At 43.2% G+C, this 23981-nt stretch overlaps 2 protein-coding genes across 2 annotated transcripts in view; both read left to right on the top strand.

The window, feature by feature from the left end:
* LOC141052931 (uncharacterized) overlaps nt 1-16726 on the top strand; it is a 52542-nt gene extending 35816 nt beyond the window's left edge. The window contains exons 2-7 of the mRNA XM_073550254.1: nt 134-284; nt 414-593; nt 677-800; nt 884-981; nt 1168-1258; nt 11449-16726. Coding sequence (XP_073406355.1) covers nt 207-284; nt 414-593; nt 677-800; nt 884-981; nt 1168-1258; nt 11449-13292 — 2415 coding nt within the window. The 5' untranslated portion in view covers nt 134-206 and the 3' untranslated portion in view covers nt 13293-16726. The remainder of the gene's footprint in view (nt 1-133; nt 285-413; nt 594-676; nt 801-883; nt 982-1167; nt 1259-11448) is intronic.
* LOC141052974 (uncharacterized) lies at nt 4226-6419 on the top strand. Its single transcript, XM_073550303.1, has 2 exons — nt 4226-4320; nt 4768-6419. Exons 1-2 carry the CDS (start codon nt 4305-4307, stop codon nt 6417-6419), a joined length of 1668 nt encoding a protein of 555 aa, XP_073406404.1. The 5' UTR covers nt 4226-4304.
* Nucleotides 16727-23981: the final 7255 nt, after the last annotated feature.

Raw genomic sequence — 23981 nt, 5'->3', positions numbered from 1 at the left:
TAGATGTAAAGGGGAGAAAAAACTGAATACTGTAAAATAATAAATCTCATGTTTCCCTTATTATCTCCAGTAATTGGATTACTACACAGGATTTTTTATGATGTTACATTGGCCTTATCTTCTTCTCATTCAGGTCCCTATGATAGCTAATCTTCTCAGTGGAGATCTTCTATATTTAGAGAATTTTTCTGATTTACCAATCAAGGATGCAGTTGGACAGGGACAAGATGGCGGAGAGGATATTACACCTCACCCTAGAGATCCTCTTCCGGCTTACTGGAGAGGTGAGAGATTCTGATGACGTCACATTACATGATTCTTATCTATGGGAATAACAGCTGGACAGAACTGGAGAGGTGAGGACTCTGGAAATGTCTGTAGTCAGATTTATTAATGTTTCTCTCCATAACCAGGATTACACAGTAGTGAAGAAGACCTCTAGTGAGCGCTGTCAGGACCCTGTGTCTGAGGGATGGAGAAAACCCCTGAGCCCAATCACAGGGCCTCCACCTCACCCTCTGATACATGAGGACATCAATGACCACACGATCCTGCAACTCGCCTACAAGATGATTGAGCTGCTGACTGGAGAGGTGACACTGCTGGGAATGTTGGGACATTATACAGTAACACTATGAAGGGATAGGGGGGTTGACGGTATCATTGTGTGTGTCAGGTCCCTATAAGGTGTCAAGATTTCACCGTCTATTTCACAATGGAGGAGTGGGAGTATTTAGAAGGACACAAAGATCTGTACAAAGACGTCATGATGGAGGTTCCCCAGCCCCTCACATCACCAGGTAATAGGCAGAACTAAATGCATTGCACACAACCTATAATTGTATGTAAGAATTAACTCAGTCGCTGTTTGTGTTTCCTCCAGTTCTATCCTGTAAGAGGACAACACCAGAGAGATGTCCCCGTCCTCTTCTCCCACAAGACGGTAAACAAGAAAATCGTGATGTTTCTCAGGATTATCAGGTAGATGGAGAGAAGTTGCCATGAGATCTCCCCTATGATGTGTAGACAGCTGTGAAGATCTTGTGCTCAGTCTTGTTTTATCCACCAGTATTATATGTTTATATTTGTGAACGGTGGAGATGGCAGGATTAGAGCTGATCAAAGATGTGACTTCTCCATCTGTGAATTTCACATTGTTTGTTTCAGGATAAAGATCTGACTGATATTAATACTACAGAGACATATCTGAGGGGTGATGAGCGGTGTAAAGAGGAGATTCCTACATATGACTATCCAGGTGAGTAGTAGTCAGTAAATACAAAGTCACAGTTTCGTCTCATTCACAGGCTGTGGCTGCTTTATCAGTCGTGTGGTGCGGCCCTATCAAATTCATGTGATCACGATTTTGCCTCCAAGCCACAACATTCTCGGTTTGGAGGCAAAACGGAACTTTTCAAATAACTTTGAGGATTAAAAGTCCTTTTTTACCCTTCGCCATGACAGCACCCACTGGAGGTATCGGATCCGCCCCATTTGGAACAGGAAACCCTACAGGAAAGATAAAAGGGGCGGTCCGCCTTTCCTCCTCAGTTTTGGTTTCCTGTTCCAAACGGAGCCACGATATCCTTCAGGAAGAATACCTGGGCCATGCATGCCGCCTGTGCAGTCTCCATGGGAACGGCAGGGGCTGCGGTCCGGAGGCAGCGTCGGGGGAGATTCCGTTAGACGGCTCCCCCCTCGTCTGGTGAATGGAGGGTGATGACGGGGTCCGGGGAGGGCCGCCCCGTCTCACCCAGGAGCGCGCCGGTAGGCACCAGGATGCACCGCTGCGGTAAGAGCGCCTGTGGCGCAGAAGAAGGCGGTGGCGGTGCATGGACAGCGGGGGGCCGCACATCAAAGCGGCGCGGTAGCCGGCCGGCGCAGAGTCTCCTGACCCCCCGGAAGTAATGGTTGAACTTCCGGGGCGGGATGGCTGAGAGCGCGTCGGCGCATGCGCGCGGTGATCCCAGGGACTTCCGGTGGGGCGGCAGAGAAAAAAAAAAGGAACTATTTAAACAGCGCCGCAGCTGAGCGGCGATGCAGCGATGTCGTCCCCAACGGAAGCGCACGCTCCAGCTGGGGATTCTGCAGGAGGTAGCTCCACCAGGGACCGCAACACCAGGATGGACACCGGCCGCAGGAATGAAGCTGGAGAATCAAGGCCTAGGACGGGATCTCAGCCATCTGATCCGGTAATATAAGGCTTCACTGGGTGAGTGTGGAAAGTATATACTCTGCCTACTAAGCTGACCTCTCCCCCCCCCCCCCTCCCGCCTTGGTGTCCCCTTCTAGACAAAGAAAAAGGATAAATCTAAGCATAAAGAATGTGTGTTATGTTCTGAACCTCTCCCTGACTCCTACCCTAAGAAGCTCTGTAAGCAGTGCACCAGAGAGACAAAGCAGGGGGCCGCATTGTCGACAAAAGACATTAGAGCTATAATCAGGGAGGAGATACAGGCTATTAACCGCGCCAAAACTCCCTCAGAGACTGGCAGCAAAAAACAGATAACCCTCAGCTCAGAGTCAGAGGAAGAAGGGGGGTTAATCTCTGACTCCTCACTCACATCCTCGTCGTCATCAGACATGGAGGGACGGTCATGTTTCCCCCTGGATAGTTTGGCAACCTAGTTAAATCGGTGAGAAGCACTATGGGGTGTGAGGAACCAAGGGGTGCCCAAACCGCACAAGAGATAATGTTTGCGGGATTGGCGGAAAAGAAAAGGAGAGCGTTCCCGGTAATACCGGCAATTAAGGCCCTAATAAAAAGGGAATGGGAAAGACACGACCAAAGAAGTTCTCTCCCATCAGCCTCAAAAAGAAAGTATCCATTTAGCGATGAGGAGCTATTAAAATGGACCAAAGTGCCAAAAGTGGATGCCGTTATATCCTCTACCTCCAAACAATCTGCTATTCCAGTAGAGGATGCAGGCTTGTTGGCAGACCCGTTTGACCGCAAAGCAGAATCATCATTGAAGAGGTCTTGGGAATCTACCACGGGTATTTTTAAGCCAGCGGTAGCCAGCACATGCACCACTAGATCTATGCTCGTGTGGTTGGACCAGCTGGATCAACAAATCGAGCAAAAGGTGTCCAGAGAAAAATTACGGGCCGCTTTCCCATTAATCAGAGGGGCAGCTGCCTTTATGGCTGATGCTTCGGCGGACACTCTGCGGCTGGCAGCAAGATCAGCAGCTCTTGTGAACAACACCAGACGGGCATTGTGGATGAAGAGCTGGAAGGGGGACGCGCAATCAAAGGCTAAGATTTGTGCAACCCCATGCGAGGGTGAGTTTCTCTTCGGGAAAGAGTTAGATAGCATACTCGCCAAAGCAAAGGAGAGGAAGTCGGCCCTCCCTGACCCTTCTATCCCTTTCTATAGGAGAACCTTTAAGAGGCGACCGTTTGGAAGGAGGAGGCAAACGGAAAGATCAAATAGATGGGCCACAAAAGAAGAGAAACAAAAGGGTACCATGTTCAGGGGTCCAACATTCCGAAGGGAAAATAGAAATTAAGAAATCAGACCCACCTGTAGGGGGTAGATTACGTTTCTTTTATTCAAAATGGGAACAAATATCCTCAAACCCATGGATCTTGGGTATTATTAAAGAAGGAATGAAAATAGAATTCCTTCAAGACCCTTATGATTTCTTTATCCTAACCCGCCTTAACTCTATAGCCCAACAAAAGGCCCTCGAAGAAATTCGGAGCCTACTATGCAAGGGGGTTTTAGTGGAGGTCCCAGAGGGACAGGAAGGTAGAGGCTTCTACTCTCCTTTATTTTTAATTTCCAAACCAGATGGTACGTTTAGAACAATTATTAATTTAAGGAAGCTTAATAAATTTATAAAAAATTATAAGTTTAAGATGGAATCAATCAGAGCCACCATAAAGCTTCTCTTTCCAAACTGTGTGATGGCGGAGATTGACTTAAAAGATGCTTACTATCATCTTCCTATCCATAATAGATACCAAAAATATCTAAGGGTCGCAGTGGTGTTCGAAGGCAAGGTCCGTCATTTTCAATACACAGCCATGCCTTTCGGCCTCTCTACAGCGCCAAGAATCTTCACCAAGGTGATGGCAGAGGTGATGGCCTATCTTCGTCAAAAAGATACTTTAATCGTACCTTACTTAGACAACTTCCTAATAATCGGGAACTCGGATAGGCAATGTACCGAACGAGTGGCTGATGCAGTCTCATCTTTGCAGGACCTAGGCTGGATCATCAATATACAGAAGTCCAGGCTCGTTCCGCAATCCCTCCAGATGTTTTTAGGGTTCCAATTGAACTCCATAACCCAGAAATGTCTACTTCCTCAGGTAAAGATTGCACTAACAAAAGAGAAAGTAGAGGCAGCCATAGATAGACCACGCATGTCTCTGAGAGGGGCAATGTCGCTATTGGGGTTGCTTGATTCCTGTGCCCCTGCAGTCCGGTGGGCCCATTATCATGTCCGCACACTTCAGCATCAGATCCTCCAGGAGGAGAGGCGACATGGTGGTCACCTCGAGAGCAAGATAACCCTAACTCAGGAGGTCTTGACTTCTCTAGAATGGTGGTTAGATGATGACCATCTATCCTCAGGAGTCCCATGGGTTATAGTACCATCTTGTATCCTAACCACCGACGCTAGCCCCCAAGGCTGGGGAGCCCATATGGGGAATAGCTTTTGTCAAGGAAGATGGAATAGAGAGGAAAGAGAATACTCGTCTAATTTAAAAGAACTGACAGCAGTATACTATGCTCTACATCATTTCCTTCCACAGCTCCAACAGAAACATGTCAGGATCCTGTCGGACAACACCACCACAGTGGCCTACATAAACAGACAAGGAGGTACTCGATCAGAGACTCTGATGTCTTCTGCGGCAAGAATCTTAAGCTTAGCCGAAAGCTATTTGTTGTCCCTCTCGGCTCTTCATATCAGAGGAGAGAACAACCAAGAAGCAGATTTCTTAAGCCGACACACACTTCGGCAAGGGGAGTGGTGCCTCAGTCGCCAAATCTTCCAGGACATAGTAGCTCTATGGGGGCATCCTCAAGTGGACCTCTTTGCCACAAGGGAGGACAGACAGACAAAGACCTTTGCTTCCCTGTCTCCAGCAGATCACCCAGACATACTGGATGCCCTCCAGGCCTCATGGAAGTTCAAACTGGCATACGCCTTCCCTCCATTGATTCTCCTACCACAAGTGATTCGGAAAATCAGAGAGGACAAGGCGAGAGTAATCCTGATAGCACCATTCTGGCCCAAGAGACCGTGGTTCTCGTGGCTACGAATTATGTCAGTGACAGATCCTTGGGTTCTCCCCTCAAATCCCAACCTACTCTCCCAAGGCCCTTTCTTCCACCCTCAAGTGGACAACTTACACTTGACGGCGTGGAACTTGAAAGGCACCTATTAAGATCAAGAGGCTTTTCGGAATCATTAATTACTACGCTCCTACAGAGCAGGAAGCAGTCCACGACCCAAATTTATAAAAGAATATGGAAGGAATTCCTACAGTTTCATACAGCATCTCATACAGCAGAAGTCCCGATAGTTCCTATCTTGGAATTTCTACAAAAAGGGAAGGAGTTGGGCTTGGCAGTAAACACACTGAAAGTACAGGTGTCTGCGTTGGGGGTGCTGTATGGCCATAATATAGCAGGCAATAAGTGGATATCACGATTCATTACAGCGTGTGAAAGAATAATTCCGGTTCACATACCTACAATCCCTACATGGGACTTAAACCTGGTATTAGACGCCCTGACAGAAGAACCTTTTGAGCCGATAGATACGATATCCCTTAAATATTTATCATTTAAGACGGCCCTCTTGGTAGCACTGACATCCGCTAGGAGAGTGGGTGATATCCAGGCCCTGGCCATAGATCCACCCTTTTTACAGGTATACCAAGATAGATTAATATTAAAGCCAGACCCCTCATACCTGCCTAAGGTATCAACAAAGTACCATAGGTCTCAGGAGATACTCCTCCCAACCTTCTTTGAAGATCCCTCCACTCCGGAAGAGCAGAAATTCCACACTTTGGACGTCAGAAGAACTGTCCTAAAGTATATTGAAAGGTCCGAGAGCTGGAGGCAGTGTAGGGCTCTGTTCATTTCTTTTCAGGGCTGTAAAAAAGGGTATGGAGTCACAAAGAGCACCATTTCCCGATGGGTCAGGGATGCCATTCGTTTAGCCTACTCTACAAAAAATGAAGATCCTCTGGAAGGCATCAGAGCACATTCCACCAGAGCAATGGCGGCCTCCTGGGCGGAGAGGGGAGACGTTCCAATTGCAACCATATGTAAGGCGGCAATTTGGTCATCCCCTTCTACCTTCTATAGACACTATAGACTTGACCTTTCGTCTACTTCTGACCTAAGCTTTGGCAGGACTGTCCTTAGTACGGTGGTCCCACCCAGGTGATGGTCTCTGGAATCTCTCCAGTGGGTGCTGTCGTGGCGAAGGGTAAAAAGCCGGATTACTTACCGGTAATGCTCTTTTAATGAGTCCACGACAGCACCCGCTCACTTCCCTCCCTGCTAGAAATATCAATATTAAAAGTATATCGGCTAAAGTTGGATAAGTAAAGTTACAAATACAAGACATTGCCTAATCCTTGGCGGTCCTCCTGGTACTCTGAAATGCAAAACTGAGGAGGAAAGGCGGACCGCCCCTTTTATCTTTCCTGTAGGGTTTCCTGTTCCAAATGGGGCGGATCCGATACATCCAGTGGGTGCTGTCGTGGACTCATTAAAAGAGCATTACTGGTAAGTAATCCGGCTTTTCTACAGAGCTTACATCATGGAGGATCCACCTATCACCCGGGAATTAGAAGTTGCTCTTACCTGCCCTGATCTGTAGTCTAAAAAGCCAAATGCCAGTGTACGTAGAATATGCAGACAAGTTAGAAAATCATTTGAAGAAAACTATGGTGTTCCTCTAAGGAAAAACGGAGGTTGATGATGCTGCTGTCTTAATAGAATCATGGCATCATATAGGATGAATCTACCTTCTCTCCCTTCTGTGCTGCTGAATGTGCTCATAAGGTCCATACAAGGCCAGGTCAACATTAAATGTGCAGTGAGGGCTATGTGTGAATTTCTGTGCAGTTACAATAAGAGTTTCCCTTTTTCCTGACATTTCATTTTCTTTTTAAACTAACTTCAAAGAGGATTTTGATTAAACTACACAAATAACATTACACCTCTGCCATGATATATCTCTAAGCTGTGCATGGTTCATGGACTATAATATGCACCGGACCATAAGACGCACCCCAAATTTTGGGAAGGAAAATAGGAATTGGTGGTGCGTCTTGTAGACTGAATTTACGGTAGCTTACGGGGGAGCAGCTCTTAATCAGATAGTGAACTACTTATACGATGGACTACTTGCTAGAGATGGGGTGCACCTTACGAAGACTGGAAAGCATGTATTTGGAAGTCGCCTTGCTACACTTGTAAGGAGAGCTTTAAACTAGAACAACATGGGAAGGGATGCAAAAGACCAGAAAAAGCCATACACCTGACAAATGCTATTGAGAACTCTGCTATTAGAAGTGGAAAGGAAGAACAAAGACGAAAGAATCTAATTAATAAAAATATTGGAGAAAGAGAAACCAATCACAAACTAAAATGCTTCTATACTAATGCACAAAGCATGGGCAACAAACAAGGAGAATTGGAACTACTAACACAGGAAAAGAAATATGATGTCATTGGAATCACTGAAACTTGGTGGGACAATACACATGATTGGAATACAAGACTAGAAGGATACAACTTATTTGCAAGAAACAGACTTGATAAACGAGGAGGGGGTGTCGCATTGTATGTTAGAAACACGTATATCTGCACAGAGATTGAAGCTTCAGAGACTGGGAGTTCTGTGGAAACTGTTTGGGTAAGAATACAAGGACAGAACAATGGAAAGGACACCATTGTAGGCATTTACTACAGGCCGCCTGTGCAAGCTGAAGATATGGATGAACTCTTTATGCATCAAATGGCCAAGTTCTCCAAAAAATATGACATAGTTGTCATGGGAGATTTCAACTATCCAGACATTTGTTGGGAATCTCTCTCAGGCAAAACTAACAGGTCAAGGAAATTCTTATCCTCTCTTGCTGACAACTTTATCTTCCAAAAGGTAAGGGAGAAAACAAGGGGAACTGCTACCTTGGATCTAATCCTTATAAACAGGGAGGAAATGGTTGAGGAGGTAAAAGTGGCTGGGACCCTAGGAGGTAGTGACCATGCTATTTTAGAATTTTGGATAACTAGAGGCGGAAGACCTGTGAAGACTCAGACGTCAAGGTTAGATTTCAGAAAGGCAGATTTTAAGGGATTCAGAAAGAGAATTGGAGGGATCCAATGGCTGGATATCCTAAAAGACAAAAATGTCCAGGAGGGATGGGAAATCTTGAAAAATGAAATTCTCAAAGCACAGTTGTTAACAATTCCGAAAAGAGGGAAGAATAGGAAGCATTTAAGGAAACCAGGATGGATGAACACAGAACTTAAGCACATGCTAAAAAGGAAGAAAAAAATGTTTATAAAATGGAAAGAGGGAGGCATATCTAAAGAAGAATATAATGCTGTCTGTAGAACCTGCAGGGCACAAATCAGATTATCTAAAGCTGAAAATGAATTGAGGCTTGCAAGAGATGTCAAAAACAATAATAAAGGATTTTGGGGATATGTCAAAAGTAAAAGAAAAGTCAAAGATGCTATAGGATTTTTACAGGATGAAAATGATGAAATGGTAAGACAGGATGTTGAGAAGGCTGAACTTTTAAATTCCTATTTTGCATCTGTTTTCTCTCAGAAAGGAAATGTAACATCAACTGTTATTCACTGTCCTATTAAGGGAATAGAAGAATCCAGGATATCTATAAACAGAAAGATAGTGAGGAAACACTTAGCTAACCTAAATGAATTCAAGTCTCCAGGTCCAGATGAATTACACCCCAGAGTACTGAAGGAGATAGCAGAAGAAATTTTTGAACCCCTCTCCATAATCTTTGAAAATTCTTGGAGAACAGGAGAAGTGCCAGAAGACTGGAGAAGAGCAAATGTTGTTCCTATCTTCAAAAAGGGGAAGAAGGTGGACCCAGGGAACTATAGGCCGGTGAGTCTGACTTCTATACCAGGAAAGATCTTTGAACAAATTATTAAACAACATGTATGTCAATACCTTGATAAGAATGAAGTGATTAAACAGAGTCAGCATGAGTTTGTAACTAATAAGTCATGTCAGACTAACTTAATTTCCTTCTATGACGGTATCACTGATTGGGTGGATCAAGGAAATGCTGTAGATATAGTATATCTTGACTTCAGCAAAGCATTTGACAAAGTCTCATACAATCCTTATTGAAAAAATGACTAAGTATGGAATGGACAAGGCAACTGTTAGGTGGATTCATAACTGGCTTAGTGATCGGACCCAAAGAGTGGTCGTAAATGGCTGCACATCCAGTTGGAAGAATGTCTCAAGTGGGGTACCACAGGGCTCTGTCCTGGGCCCTGTATTGTTCAACATCTTTATCAACGATTTAGATGAAGGAATTGAGGGTAAACTGATTAAATTTGCTGATGACACAAAGCTAGGAGGGATAGCTAATACTAGAGAAGAGAGAGAGAGAGGATTCAAAAAGATTTAAATAAACTGGAGAAGTGGGCAGCAACTAACAGAATGGTTTTTAACAGGGAGAAATGCAAAGTACTACATCTGGGCAATAAAAATGAAAAAAGCATATATAGAATGGGAGGAATAGGGCTAAGTGACAGCACATGTGAAAAAGACTTGGGTATACTAATAGATCACAGACTGAATATGAGTCAACAGTGTGATGCAGCAGCAAAAAAGGCAAATGCAATTCTAGGATGTATTAACAGAAGCATACAGTCTAGATCACGTGAAGTCATTATTTCCCTCTACTCCTCTTTGGTCAGACCTCATCTGGAATATTGTGTCCAGTTTTGGGCACCACATTTTAAAAAAGACATCAACAAACTGGAGCAAGTTCAGAAAAGAGCGACCAAAATGGTGACCGGTCTGCAAACCCTGTCTTATGAGGAAAGGTTGCAGGATTTGGGAATGTTTAGTTTGCAAAAGAGAAGACTGAGAGGAGACTTAATAGCTGTCTACAAATATCTAAAGGGCTGTCACATTGTAGAAGGATCATCTTTATTCTCATTTGCACAAGGAAAGACTAGAAGCAATGGGATGAAACTGAATGGGAGGAGACACAGATTAGATATTAGAAAAAACTTTTTGACAGAGTGATCAATGAGTGGAACAGGCTGCCACGAGAAGTGGTGAGTTCTCCTTCAATGGAAGTCTTCAAACAGAGGCTCGACAGACATCTGACTGGGATGATTTAGCGAATCCTGCTTTGAGCAGGGGGTTGGACCAGATGGCCCAGGAGGTCCCTTCCAACTCTACGATTCTATGATTCTATGATAACACACAAAGTAGTTAGTAACATTTCCCGTATTTCTTCTTTAGGTCTTCTGCATTTTTCTAACATCCCGTTTTACTTTTTCAACATTCTTTTATTTTAAACTGATGATTGAAGGCTTACAAGTTTAACAACAAGCTTATATATGTTCAATTCAATTTAGAATTTAGATAGAACCAGGAGGGCATAGAAAATACAAAATCAGAATACACAAGAGGTCAGTAAACAGGCAAGGATCACAACAGGATCAAATACACAAGCTGTGAGCTGAGCACACAGGACTGAACCAGAGGAGAACAAGGCAATATCTGGCATTTTCCGGCAATATGTTTTGAACTTCAATAGGGTGTGGTGCTTTCCAATTACCTGATGCAGGGAGCTGATTATTCCAGCTGGATTGCACACACGTTCATACTGCCAGATTGGCTGATATTACTATTTTTAGTGGCTGGACAGAGCCTGTGGCAATAAGAGCTTCTGGTTCCAATGTCTCCTCAATCAGCAACGGTGATAGAAGCAGACATTGCAGGAGAAGATCCCAGAAGAGATGTAACACACCATTTGAAGAAGCCTCAATGTTACAGAATGGCAGAAAACCAGACCAGTAGAAAACCCAATGAATTGAGTCCATTTCGTAAATTATAAACAACTGTGAATCAATCTATATAAGTAGTGACTATTTTGACACCTGTGTGGGGGCCTGTTTTTCACTGGGACAAGTAACAGTTTATTAGTATCATTTTTGACTACATAGTTTTTGGTGACTTTTTATATTTGGGAGGCAAAATGAATAACTGAACACCACGCTCTATTGGTTCATGTTCATACAGGTCTTCTATTGGACTGTGAACTGTCATTGTCCTAGTGAATAATTCAATTTTGCTACATAACGTCCTATTTCGATGAAAAAATTGAGTAGAAATGTTCAAAAACATAAATTTCAAGGATACTTTATTCAAAAATAATAATTGATTTTATTCTTGGCAGATGACGGTGATAGGAGAGCAGAGGGACTGCTGACATCTTCCATTTTTAAATCAGAAGACCTTGAGATCACACAGAATTCAACTGAAGTGAATGCTATTACTCCCTATGTACCATCATCCCTTCACAGCAAAGATCTTTCATCTTATCAGGTCCTATCTTCTGATTCATTACAGACACCTAATAAAAATAAAAGTCAGAAAAGAGGCATTAAAAAACAAACTGCAAGAAAATCAAAGAAGCCAGAACATGGAAATGATTTTCCCTTGCAATCATCTTTTGTTAAACATCCAAAAATTGACACCGAGGAGAAAAGATTTTCTTGTATCAAATGTGGGAGAAATTTTAACCAGAAATCAAAACTTGTTAGGCATGAGATAATTCATACTGGGCAGAAGCCATATTCATGTTTAGAATGTGGGAAATCTTTTTACCTGAAATTTGATTTTCTTATTCACCAGAGAACTCACACTGGGGAGAAGCCATATTCATGTTCAAGCTGTGGGAAATGTTTTAATGTGAAATCAAATCTTGTTATTCACCAGAGAACTCACACAGGGGAGAAGCCATTTTCATGTTCAGAATGTGGAAAATGTTTTAGACATAAATCATCACTTGTTGCACATCAGAGAATTCACAAAGGAGAAAAGCCTTTTTCATGTTTAGAATGTGGAAGATGTTTTGCACATAAATCATCATATGCTGCACATCAGAGAACTCACACTGGGGAGAAGCCATTTTTATGTTCAGAATGTGGGAAATGTTTTGCACAGAAAACATCACTTATTGTACATCAGAGAACTCACACTTCGGAGAAGCCTTTTTCGTGTTCAGAATGTGGAAAATGTTTTGGACAGAGAACATCACTTATTGTACATCAGAGAACTCACACAGGGGAGAAGCCTTTTTCGTGTTTAGAATGTGAGAAATGTTTTACACGTAAATCATTTCTTGTTGCTCATCAAATATTTCACAAAGGGGGCAAACCATATTCTTGTTCAGACTGTGGAAAATGTTTTAATGTGAAATTAAATCTTGTTATTCACCAGAGAACTCACACAGGGGTGAAGCCATTTTCATGTTCAGAATGTGGAAAATGTTTTGGATATAATTCATCACTTGTTGCACATCAGAGAACTCACAAAAAGGAAAAGCCTTTTTCATGTTCAGAATGTGGAAAATGTTTTGGACATAATTCATCACTTGTTGCACATCAGAGAACTCACAAAGAGGAAAAGCCTTTTTCATGTTCAGAGTGTGGAAGATGTTTTGGACATAAATCATCACTTGCTGCACATCAGAGAACTCACACTGGGGAGAAGCCTTTTTCATGTTCAGAATGTGGGAAATGTTTTGGAAAGAAATCTCACCTTGTTAGACATCTGAGAATTCACACAGGGGAGAAGCCATTTTCATGTTCAGAATGTGGAAAATGTTTTGGACATAAATCATCACTTGTTGCACATCAAATGTTTCAGAAAGGGGGGAAGTCATATTCATGTTCAGAAGTTGGAAAAAAAATGTCATGTAAAGTAGATCTTGATACACACCAGAAAACTCACACAGGGAAGAAACCTTTTTCATGTTCAGAATGTGGAAGTTGTTTTGCAGCAAAATCAGCTCTTATTTGTCACCAGAGAATTCACACAGGGGAGAAGCCTTTTCTCTGTTCAGAATGTGGAAGATATTTTAACCAGAAATCAAATCTAACTACACACCAGAGAATTCACACAGGGGAGAAGCCTTTTCTCTGTTCAGAATGTGGGCGATATTTTAACCAGAAATCAAATCTTATTACACACCAGAGAACCCACACAGGTTACAAGCCTATTTCATGTTCAGAATGAGGGAAATGTTTTAACCAAAAATGGTACTTTCTTAAACATCAAAAATCCCACACAAAAAGAAGTCATTATCATACCTAGAATGTGAAAATTACTAGGTTATATATTCTCCCATTAAGGAAATCAGGAATTTTGAGTTCCAGGTAGCCCTTAATAACTATACTTTAAAGAGATTTAACCCCCTCATGACCCAGCCTATTTTGACCTTAATGACCCGGCCATTTTTTGCAATTCTGACCAGTGTCCCTTTATGAGGTAATAACTCAGGAACACTTCAACGGATCCTAGCGATTCTGAGATTGTTTTTTCGTGACATATTGTGCTTCATGTTAGTGGTAAATTTAGGTCGATAATTTTTGCGTTTATTTGTGAAAAATCAGAAATTTGGTGAAAATTTTGAAAATTTAGCAATTTTCACATTTTTAATTTTTATTCTGTTTTTGTTAGGAAGTTATAAGGGTTAAAAGTTGACCAGCGATTTCTCATTTTTACAACAAAATTTACAAAACCATTTTTCTTAGGGACCACCTCACATTTGAAGTCACTTTGAGGGGTTTATAAGGCAGAAAATATCCAAAAATGACAATATTCTAAAAACTGCACCCCTCAAGCTACTCAAAACTACATTCAAGAAGATTATTAACCCTTCAGGTGCTTCACAGGAACTAAAGCAACGTGGAAAGAAAAAATTGACATTTTAATTTCTCCAACAAAAATTTTCTTTTAGCATCAATTTTTTCATTTTACATGGGCAACAGGATAAAATGGCAGGATAAATTGGATCCTAAAATTTGTTGAGCAATTTCTCCTGAGTACACTGATACCTCATATGTGATCATAAACCACTGTTTGGGTGCACGGCAGGGCTCAGAAGGGAAGGAGTGCCATTTGACTTTTTGAACGGAAAATATGCTGGAATATTTAGTGGTTGCCATGTCGTGTGCCTAAAGCCCCTGTGTGCCTAAACATTGGAGCTCCCCCACAAGTGACCCCATTTTGGAAACTAGACCCCCCAAGGAACTTATATAGATGCATAGTGATCACTTTGAACCCCCAGGTGCTCCGTAAAAAAAAGTACTTTTTTTTCACAAAAATGTTCTTTTAGCCTCAGTTTTTTCATTTTCACATGGGCAACAGGATAAAATGGCAGGATAAATTGGATCCTAAAATTTGTTGGGCAATTGCTCCTGAGGACACCGATACGTCATATGTGGTCATAAACCACTGTTTGGGCGCACGGCAGGGTCCGGAAGGGAAGGAGCGCCATTTGACTTTTTGAATGAAAAATCGGACACCATGTCGCGTTTTGAGAGCCCCTGTGTGCCTAAACAGTGAAAACTCCCCCACAAGTGACACCATTTTGGAAACTAGACCCCTTAAGGAACTTATCTAGACGTGTAGTGAGCACTTTGAACCCCCCAGTGCTTCACAAAAGTTTATAACGCAGAGCAGTGAAAATAAAAAAATCATTTTTTCCCTCAAAAATGATTTTTTTAGCATGCTATTTTTTATTTTCACAAGGGTAACAGGAGAAATTGGACCCCAAAAGTTGTTGTACAGTTTGTCCTGAGTACTCTGGTACCTGAATTATGGGGGGGACCACTGTTCGGGCACACGTCGGGGCTCGGAAGGGAAGTAGTGACATTTTGAAATGCTGACTTTGATGGAATGGTCTGCGGGCGTCATGTTAAATTTGCAGAGCTCCTGATGTGCCTAAACTGTGGAAACCCCACACAAGTGACCCTATTTTGGAAACTAGACCCCCCAAGGAACTTATCTAGATGTGTGGTGAGCACCTTGAACCCCCAAGTGCTTCACAGAAGTTTATAATGCAAAGCTGTGAAAATAAAAAATCATTTTTTCCTCAAAAAATGATTTTTTAGCTCGCAATTTTTTATTTTCACAAGGGAAACAGGAGAAATTAGACCCCAAAAGTTGTCCAGTTTGTCCTGAGTATGCAAGTACCCCATATGTGGGGGGAACCATTGTTTGGGTGTTTGGGTACACATCAGGGCTCGGAATGGAAGTAGTGATGTTTTGAAATACAGACTTTGATGGAATAGTCTGCGGTAGTCATTACGTTTGCAGAGCCCCTGATGTGCCTAAACAGTAGAAACCCCCCACGAGTGACCCCATTTTGGAAACTAGACCTTCCAAGGAACTTATCTAGATGTATGGTGAGCACTTTGAACCCCCCAAGTGCTTCACAGAAGTTTATAACGCAGAGAAGTGAAAATAAATCATTTTTTTCCACAAAAATAATTTTTTAGCCCCCAATTTTTTATTTTCCCAAGGATAACAGGAGAAATTAGACCCCCAAAGTTGTGCAATTTTTCCTGAGTACGCTGATACACCATATGTTGGGGTAAACCACTGTTTGGGCACACATCGGGGCTTTGAAGGGAGGGAGCACCGTTTGACTTTTTGAACGCAAAATTGCCTGGAATCAATGGTGGCACCATGTCGCGTTTGGAGACCCCCTGATGTGCCTAAACAGTGGAAACCCCTCAATTCTAACTCCAACCCTAACCCCAACACACCCCTAACACTAATCCCAACCCTAAACACACCCCTAACCCTATTCCCAACTCTAACCATAACTCTAACCACAAGCCTAACCCTAATCCCAACACACCCCTAACCCTAATCTTAACCTTAATTCCAACCCTAACCCTAATTCCACCCTTACCCTAACCCTAATTCCAACCCTAACCCTAATTCCAACCCTAATTCTAACCATAACGGAAAAATAAAAATATTTTCTTTATTTTATTATTTGTGCCTACCTATGGGGGTGATAAGGGGGGTTATTTACTTTTTTATTTTATTTTGATCACTGTGAGTGTTTATCTCAGTGATCAAAATGAATGAATGGAATCTGCAGCCGGCAGACTCGAGCGGGCGCACTGCGCATGCGCCCACCATTTTCCAAGATGGCTGCGGCCATGATCTGGGACCGCAGGACATCGGGAGCGACAGCGCCACTCGGAAGGTACCGGGGGGGTGGGAGGGAAGGTGATCGGAAGCTGGGGGGAGCGGAGGGAAGGCGTGGGGAGCAGATGATGACAGCGGCGGCCAATTGCCACTTGTCAGTTAGTGCCTATTATCTTGTGCTGTTGAAAAGTAACAAACATTACCATCAAAATGGCGTCGTTGGCTGCGCCTGCACATTAGTATCTATTGCATACCAATAGTTGCTACTGCGCATGTGCCGCCTCCGGCGTCTTTTTGTCTGCAGCAACAAGGAGCCGGCGGAGATGCTTACACAGTAGCATCTATTGGTAGCATTTAGTTAAACTATTTCAATTAGATAAATTATTATTATAGAACTAGAATGGTTGACAACCTATAAATGGTAGTGAAAAAAATTGTATGTGTTTTTTTTCTTGTAAAAATTGAAACATTTCAACAAAAATTAAAATTTAAAAAAAACTTGCTGGACAATCATTTTGTTGCACATCAGAAATAACTCACAGGTTAAAAAAAATATATAAATTTTATGGACAAATTGTGCAAAAACCATTTAACAGACAGTTGTATAATTAAATGAGACTGAAATTACTTTATTATTATTATTTATTGTTATAGCGCCATTTATTCCATGGAGCTTTACATGTGAGGGGGGTATACATAAAAACAAGTACAATAATCTTAAACAATACAAGTCATAACTGGTACAGGAGGAGAGAGGACCCTGCCCGCGAGGGCTCACAATCTTCAAGGGATGGGTGATAATACAGTAGGCGAGGGTAGAGCTGGTCGTGCAGCGGTTTGGTCGATCGGTGGTTACTGCAGGTTATAGGCTTGTCGGAAGAGGTGGGTCTTCAGGCTCTTTTTGAAGGTTTCGATGGTAGGTGAGAGTCTGATATGTTGTGGTAGAGAGTTCCAGAGTAGGGGTGATGCGCGAGAGAAATCTTGTATGCGATTGTGGGAAGAGGAGATAAGAGGGGAGTAGAGAAGGAGATCTTGTGAGGATCGGAGGTTGCGTGCAGGAAAGTACCGGGAGACGAGGTCACAGATGTATGGAGGAGACAAGTTGTGGATGGCTTTGTATGTCATGGTTAGGGTTTTGTAATGGAGTCTCTGGGCAATTGGGAGCCAGTGAAGGGATTGACAGAGGGGAGAAGCTGGGGAATAGCGGGGGGACAGGTGGATTAGTCGGGCAGCAGAGTTTAGAATAGATTGGAGGGGTGCGAGAGTGTTTGAGGGGAGGCCGCAGAGCATGAGGTTGCAGTAGTCGAGGCGAGAGATGATGAGGGCATGGACTAGGGTTTTTGCAGATTCTTGGGTGAGGAATGAACGGATGCGTGAAATATTTTTGAGTTGAAGTCGGCAGGAAGTGGAAAGGGTTTGGATATGTGGTTTGAAGGAGAGATCAGCATCAAGGATTACTCCGAGGCAGCGAGCTTGTGGGACTGGGGAGAGTGGGCAGTCATTTACTGTAATTGATAGGTTCGTAGGGGGGGTCACGTGAGATGGGGGAAAGATGATGAATTCTGTTTTGTCCATGTTGAGTTTCAGATATCTAGTGGAGAAGAAGGATGAAATAGTGGACAGACATTGAGGGATTCTGGTTAGTAGGGAGGTGATATCTGGTCCAGAGATGTAGATCTGTGTGTCATCAGCATAAAGATGATACTGAAAGCCATGAGATTCTATGAGCTGTCCCAGGCCAAAGGTGTAAATAGAGAACAGCAGGGGCCCTAGGACTGAACCTTGTGGGACTCCGACAGATAGGGGGCGAGGTGAGGAGGTGGTGTGTGAGTGGGAGACGCTGAATGTCCGGTCTGTTAGGTATGATGAGATCCAGGAGAGGGCCAAGTCTGTGATGCCGAGGGATGAGAGGGTCTGTAATAATAGGGAATGGTCCACTGTGTCAAAGGCAGCCGACAGGTCCAGGAGGAGGAGGACAGAGTAGTGTCGCTTGCTCTTGGCAGTTAAGAGGTCATTGGTGACCTTAGTAAGGGCAGTTTCAGTGGAGTGGTGTGACCGGAAGCCAGATTGTAAGCGGTCGAAGAGGGAGCAAGAAGAGAGATGGGAGGACAGTTCAAGGTAGACGTGTTGTTCCAGTAGCTTGGAGGCGTATGGGAGAAGTGATATAGGGCGATAGCTAGATGCAGAGGATGGGTCAAGAGAGGGCTTTTTGAGGATAGGTGTGATGGAGGCATGTTTAAAGCTTGAGGGGAAAACACCAGTTGTTAGTGATAGGTTGAAGAGATGGGTTAGGGTTGGGATGAAGACTGTGGTGAGGTTTGGGATGAAGTGGGATGGGATCGGGTCGAGTGCACAGGTGGTGAGATGTGATCTTGAGAGTAGAGTGGAGAGTCGATCTTCTGTAATGGTGGAGAAGTTGGTTTTGAAGGTGGAGGGCTGGGAAGTCGGGAGGAAGGGCTCTGGGGGTTGTTGACCAAAACTGTCCCTGATGTTATCAATTTTCTGCTTGAAAAATGAGGCAAAGTCTTCAGCTGAGATGAGTGGGGAGTGAGGAGGTGATGGGGGGCGGAGGAGAGAATTGAAGGTGTTGAATAACTGTTTAGGGTTGTGAGACAGGGAGGATATGAGAGATGAGAAGTAGGTTTGTTTAGCTGTGGCGAGTGTGGTCTTGAAAGTAGTGAGGGACTGTTTGAATGCGATGAAATGCTCGTTGGAGTGGGATCTTTTCCATCTGCGCTCAGCAGCCCTGGAAGCTCGCCTCAGCTCTTTGGTCAGGCTGGTGTGCCAGGGCTGTCTGTTGATTTTGCGAGTTTTGGTATGTGTAAGTGGGGCAGCGGATTCCAAAGCTACAGCTATTGTGGTGTTATATAGAGCGGCAGCGTCATCCGCATTGTGTAAGGAACTTATATCTGTAAGAGGGAGGAGGGATTCGGAGAATGAGTGTAGGTCAAGGTGTTTAAGATTCCTGCGAGGGTGTGAAAGTTTGTGGGGTGGGGATTGTAGACATGGAGTGAAGAGGGAAGAGAATGTGAGCAGGTTGTGGTCAGAGAGAGGAAGAGGTGAGTTAGAGAGGTTAGATAGGGAGCAGAGGCGGGTGAAGATGAGGTCCAGTGTGTGGCCATCTTTGTGGGTGGCTGTAGAAGACCATTGAGTGAGGCCGAAGGAGGAAGTGAGAGATAGAAGTTTAGTGGCAGCTGAGAGGGAAGTGTCAATGGGGATGTTGAAGTCGCCCATGATGATAGTAGGGATGTCCGCGGAAAGGAAATGAAGTAACCAGGTGGTGAAGTGGTCAAAGAAGGTGGTGGCTGGCCCTGGGGGGCGGTAGATGACAGCCAGTTGGAGGTTGGAGGGGGAGTAGATGCGCACAGAGTGCACCTCAAAGGAAGGGAGGGTAACAGAGGGTGGCAGTGGGATTGGGGTGAAGGAGCAGGTATCTGACAGGAGAAAACCAACTCCTCCACCATGTTTGCTGCTGGGGCGGGGGGTGCGAGAAAGGTGGAAGCCGCCATACGAAAGTGCAGCAGGAGAGGCTGTGTCAGAAGGGGTGAGCCAGGTTTCGGTGATGGCGAGGAAGGAGAGTTTGGTAGTAACAAAAAGATCATGGATGTAGGAAAGCTTGTTGCAGACAGAGCGAGCGTTCCACAGAGCTCCTGTTAGTGGGACTGGGGAAGCGGGGGCTGGGTGAATGGGTATAAGGTTGGAGAGGTTACGGAAGGTTGTGATAGAGCGTGGATGGGAGGTAGAAATGACTGTGGGAATGTGGTGAGGAGGACCAGGATTTGGAGAGATATCACCAGCAGTGAGAAGGAGCAGAGAAAGTGTTAGCAGGTGGGAGCAGGAGAGGGCATGAGGGGGCTGTCTGTGTTTGGAGACAGAGGATTGTATGTTAAGGAACAGTTTTGAGGCGTAGGTGAGGTGGATGGGGAGGATTGAAGAAGAGATGAACAGTTCCTTACTAGGAGTAGGGATTAGGGGAATTAGCAGAAAGTGAAGGATTATTGGGGTGAAAGTGAAAACAAACAGAAACATTGTTTACAGTGACTGTGTCCAGTTACCTTCAGTTCCCTTCTGGTTCAATTCTGGTTTTAATTCTTAAATTAATCTTCACACTTCTAGCACACACTTATAGCAATCACAATGCAGACTGAAGTCTATGCAGACTTGTACTCTGCAATATATGTACAACTAAGTGCAGTCAGGTGTGAAGCAGAGAGGAGTGGTCTCTGCTCATCTTGGCCAGACAATTAAGAGTGGACCAGATGTATATGATCAAGCCAGAGTAAACAAGTAAACTTTAGAACTTAATGTATTTATTTTTACTAAAAGACGCACTTTTATGTGTAAAGCACAGATGAGAATAAATTGTGATTAATTGTCGGTGCCCATGTGACATGAATTAGCCAATGAATGATGACTCCATTGTTTTAAAAAGCCACATGGTAGGCCCTGTTCTTTTGTCACAATGGTAAAGACAAATGAGCTGTCTGAGGACATCAGAGAACTGCTATTATTAGCAAATACAAGACTTCCAAAGGGTATAAGGCCATCTTCAAAGATCATGGTATCCCAGTTTCAACAGTGTGCAATGTTATTAAGAAGTTTGCCAAACATGGTAAAGAACCTCCTTGGATGTGTGGGAAAGAGGAAAATTGGCAGATGTCTTTGAAGGTTGGGAAAACCACCATGTCAAACATCCAAAGACCTGAAGGCCAATCTGGAACAGCCTGGGGTCATGGTTTCAACAAGTACCTTACCCCACACAGTAAACCAAGCCAATCATCATGGTCTAAGGCCAAGGAAGAAACCATTGCTAAAGAAAAAAACATACAAAGGTATGACTGATCTGTGCCAAACCACAATCCTAATGGTAAAATGTTCTGTGGACAGATCAAACAAAAATAGAGCTTTTTGGCAATGCAAGGCAGCAGTTGTTTATAGATAGTGATAAGGTAGAGGGAAGAGGAGTGGGAGTGCGGATAAAATTAAACTTTATTGTAAATCATAAATTAAAATATAGGGTGTAATTAAAATACAAATACATCAAAGTGTATATGAGATCACAGCATGTGATTGAAATATTGTATCCACCACTGTAATCCACTAATACCCAAGCGATTAGACCTCAGAATAAATTATATAAGATGGAGTCCCAGCTATTGATCCTAGAAATTAAAAGCTGGAGTCCAATCCTATGTAGACACGTTGAATAAATTGTGGTGCTATGCACCTAACCAATCTTAAACATGCCATGTTGGCCCCATAAATACTTATCATAGAATCGTAGAGTTGGAAGGAACCTCCTGGTCCAACCCCCTGCTCAAAGCAGGATTCGCTAAATCATCCCAGACACATGTCTGTCCAGCCTCTGTTTGAAGACATCCATGGAAGGAGAACTCACCACCTCTCGTGGCAGCCTGTTCCACTCATTGATCATCCTGACTGTCAAAAAGTTTTTTCTAATATCTAATCTGTGTCTCCTCCCATTCAGTTTCATCCCATTGCTTCTAGTCTTTTCTTGTGCAAATAAGAATAAAGTTGATCCTTCCACAATGTGACAGCCCTTGAGATATTTGTAGACAGCTATTAAGTCTCCTCTCAGTCTTTTTTTTGAAAGCTGAACATTCCCAAATCCTGCAACCGTTCCTCATAGGACATGGTTTGCAGACCGGTCACCATTCTGGTCGCTCTTTTCTGAACTTGCTCCAGTTTGTTGATGTCTTTTTTCAAATGTGGTGCCCAAAACTGGACACAATATTCCAAATGAGGTCTGACCAAAGAGGAGTAGAGGGAAATAATGACTTCACGTGATCTAGACTGTATGCTTCTGTTAATACATCCTAGAATTGCATTTGCCTTTTTTGCTGCTGTTGACTCATGTTCAGTTTATGATCTATTAGTATACCCAAGTCTTTTTCACATGTGCTGTTGCTTAGCTCTATTCCTCCCATTCTGTATGGTTTTTTTTATTGCCCAGATGTAGTACTTTGCATTTTTCCATGTTAAAAACCATTCTGTTAGTTGCTGCCCACTGCTTCAGTTTATTTATATCTTTTTGAATCCTCTCTCTCTCTCTTCTCTAGTATTAGCTATCCCTCCTAGCTTTGTGTCATCAGCAAATTTAATCAGTTTACCCTCAATTCCTTCATCTAAATCGTTGATAAAGATGTTGAACAATACAGGGCCCAGGACAGAGCCCTGTGGTACTCCACTTGAGACATTCCTCCAACTGGATGTGCAGCCATTTATGACCACTCATTGGGTCCGATCACTAAGCCAGTTATGAATTCACCTAACAATTGCCTTGTCCATTTCATACTTAGTCATTTTTTTCAATAAGGATGGTGTGAGATACTTTGTCAAATGCTTTGCTGAAGTCAAGATATACTATATCTACAGCATTTCCCTGATCCACCCTTTCAGTGATTCTGTCATAGAAGGAAATTAAGTTAGTCCGACATGACTTATTAGTTACAAACCCATGCTGACTCTGTTTAATCACTTCATTCTTATCCAGGTACTTACATACATGTTGTTTAATAATTTGTTCAAAGATCGTTCCTGGTATAGAAATCAAACAAACCAGGCCTATAGTTTCCTGGGTCCAGTTTCTCCCCATGTTTTGAAGATAGGAACAACATTTGCTCTTCTCCAGTCTTCTGGGACTTCTCCTGTTCTCAAAGAATTTTCAAAGATTATGGAGAGTGGTTCAAAAATTTCTTCTGCTATCTCCTTCAGTACTCTGGGGTGTAATTCATCTGGACTTGGAGACTTGAATTAATTTGTGTTAGCTAAGTGTTTCCTCACTATGTTTCTGTTTATAGATATCCTGGATTCTTCTATTCCTTTAATAGGACAGTGAAGATCAGTTGATGTTACATTTCCTTTCTGAGAGAAAACAGATGCAAAATATAAATTTAAAAGTTCGGCCTTCTCAAGATCCTTTCTTACCATTTCATCATTTTCACCCTGTAAAAATTCTATAGCATCTTTGACGTTTGACATATCCCTAAAATCCTTTTTATTGCTTTTGACATCTCTTGCAAGCCTTTAAAGGGAAGGTGCCACAATTTTTTTTTATTAAAAATGATTATTTATATAAACAATTATTTTTAATACAAAATTAAATTTTTTAACTTTAATTTTTGTATTATTAATTATTTTTACAGCCACTGGGCGCTGCCATTTTGCTTTGCAGGAGTGTAAGAGAAACTTACACTCTGCAAATATGGTTGCCCTGAGCATAGGAGACAGCAGTCGCCTGTCCACTCTATAACTTGCACTGAGCAGCTCCCTGCTGTGATCTGGGCATGCCTCCTGGGCTGTCCAGATCACAGCAGAGGGAGGAGATCGGTGCCATTTTTCTGGAGCCCGCTGTCATGATCACGTGTGTCAGGTCGCAGTTGATGCCGCAAGGCGAACCCATAACACACGTGACCCTGGATACACCGCCTCCAGTGGGGCGAATTTAAATAATAATACGTGCAGGTGGATACGCCGCCTCCACCTGGCGAATTTGGGAATTACACGTTAACATATACATTTCTGGAAACACCGCCTCCAGTACGGCGAATTTAAATAATAAGGGGGAACCTGGGAAACTTTAACAATGGTGGGCCCTGCGATAGGGAATGGGGACATGGAGACCTCCTGCACTCCCCTGAGCCAGTGTCCCTGCACTCCTTACATTCCCTAAACAGGCTCCGCACCTGTCGCCGCACGCGTACCTTAACGCCCTTGCTCACCCTGACCCTAAACCCT

The sequence above is a fragment of the Dendrobates tinctorius genome, unplaced genomic scaffold (assembly GCF_039654945.1).
Source record: "Dendrobates tinctorius isolate UK_male_01 unplaced genomic scaffold, ASM3965494v1 ptg000164l, whole genome shotgun sequence".
Classification (NCBI taxonomy): domain Eukaryota; kingdom Metazoa; phylum Chordata; class Amphibia; order Anura; family Dendrobatidae; genus Dendrobates; species Dendrobates tinctorius.
This window is presented reverse-complemented; position numbering and strand designations above follow the sequence as displayed.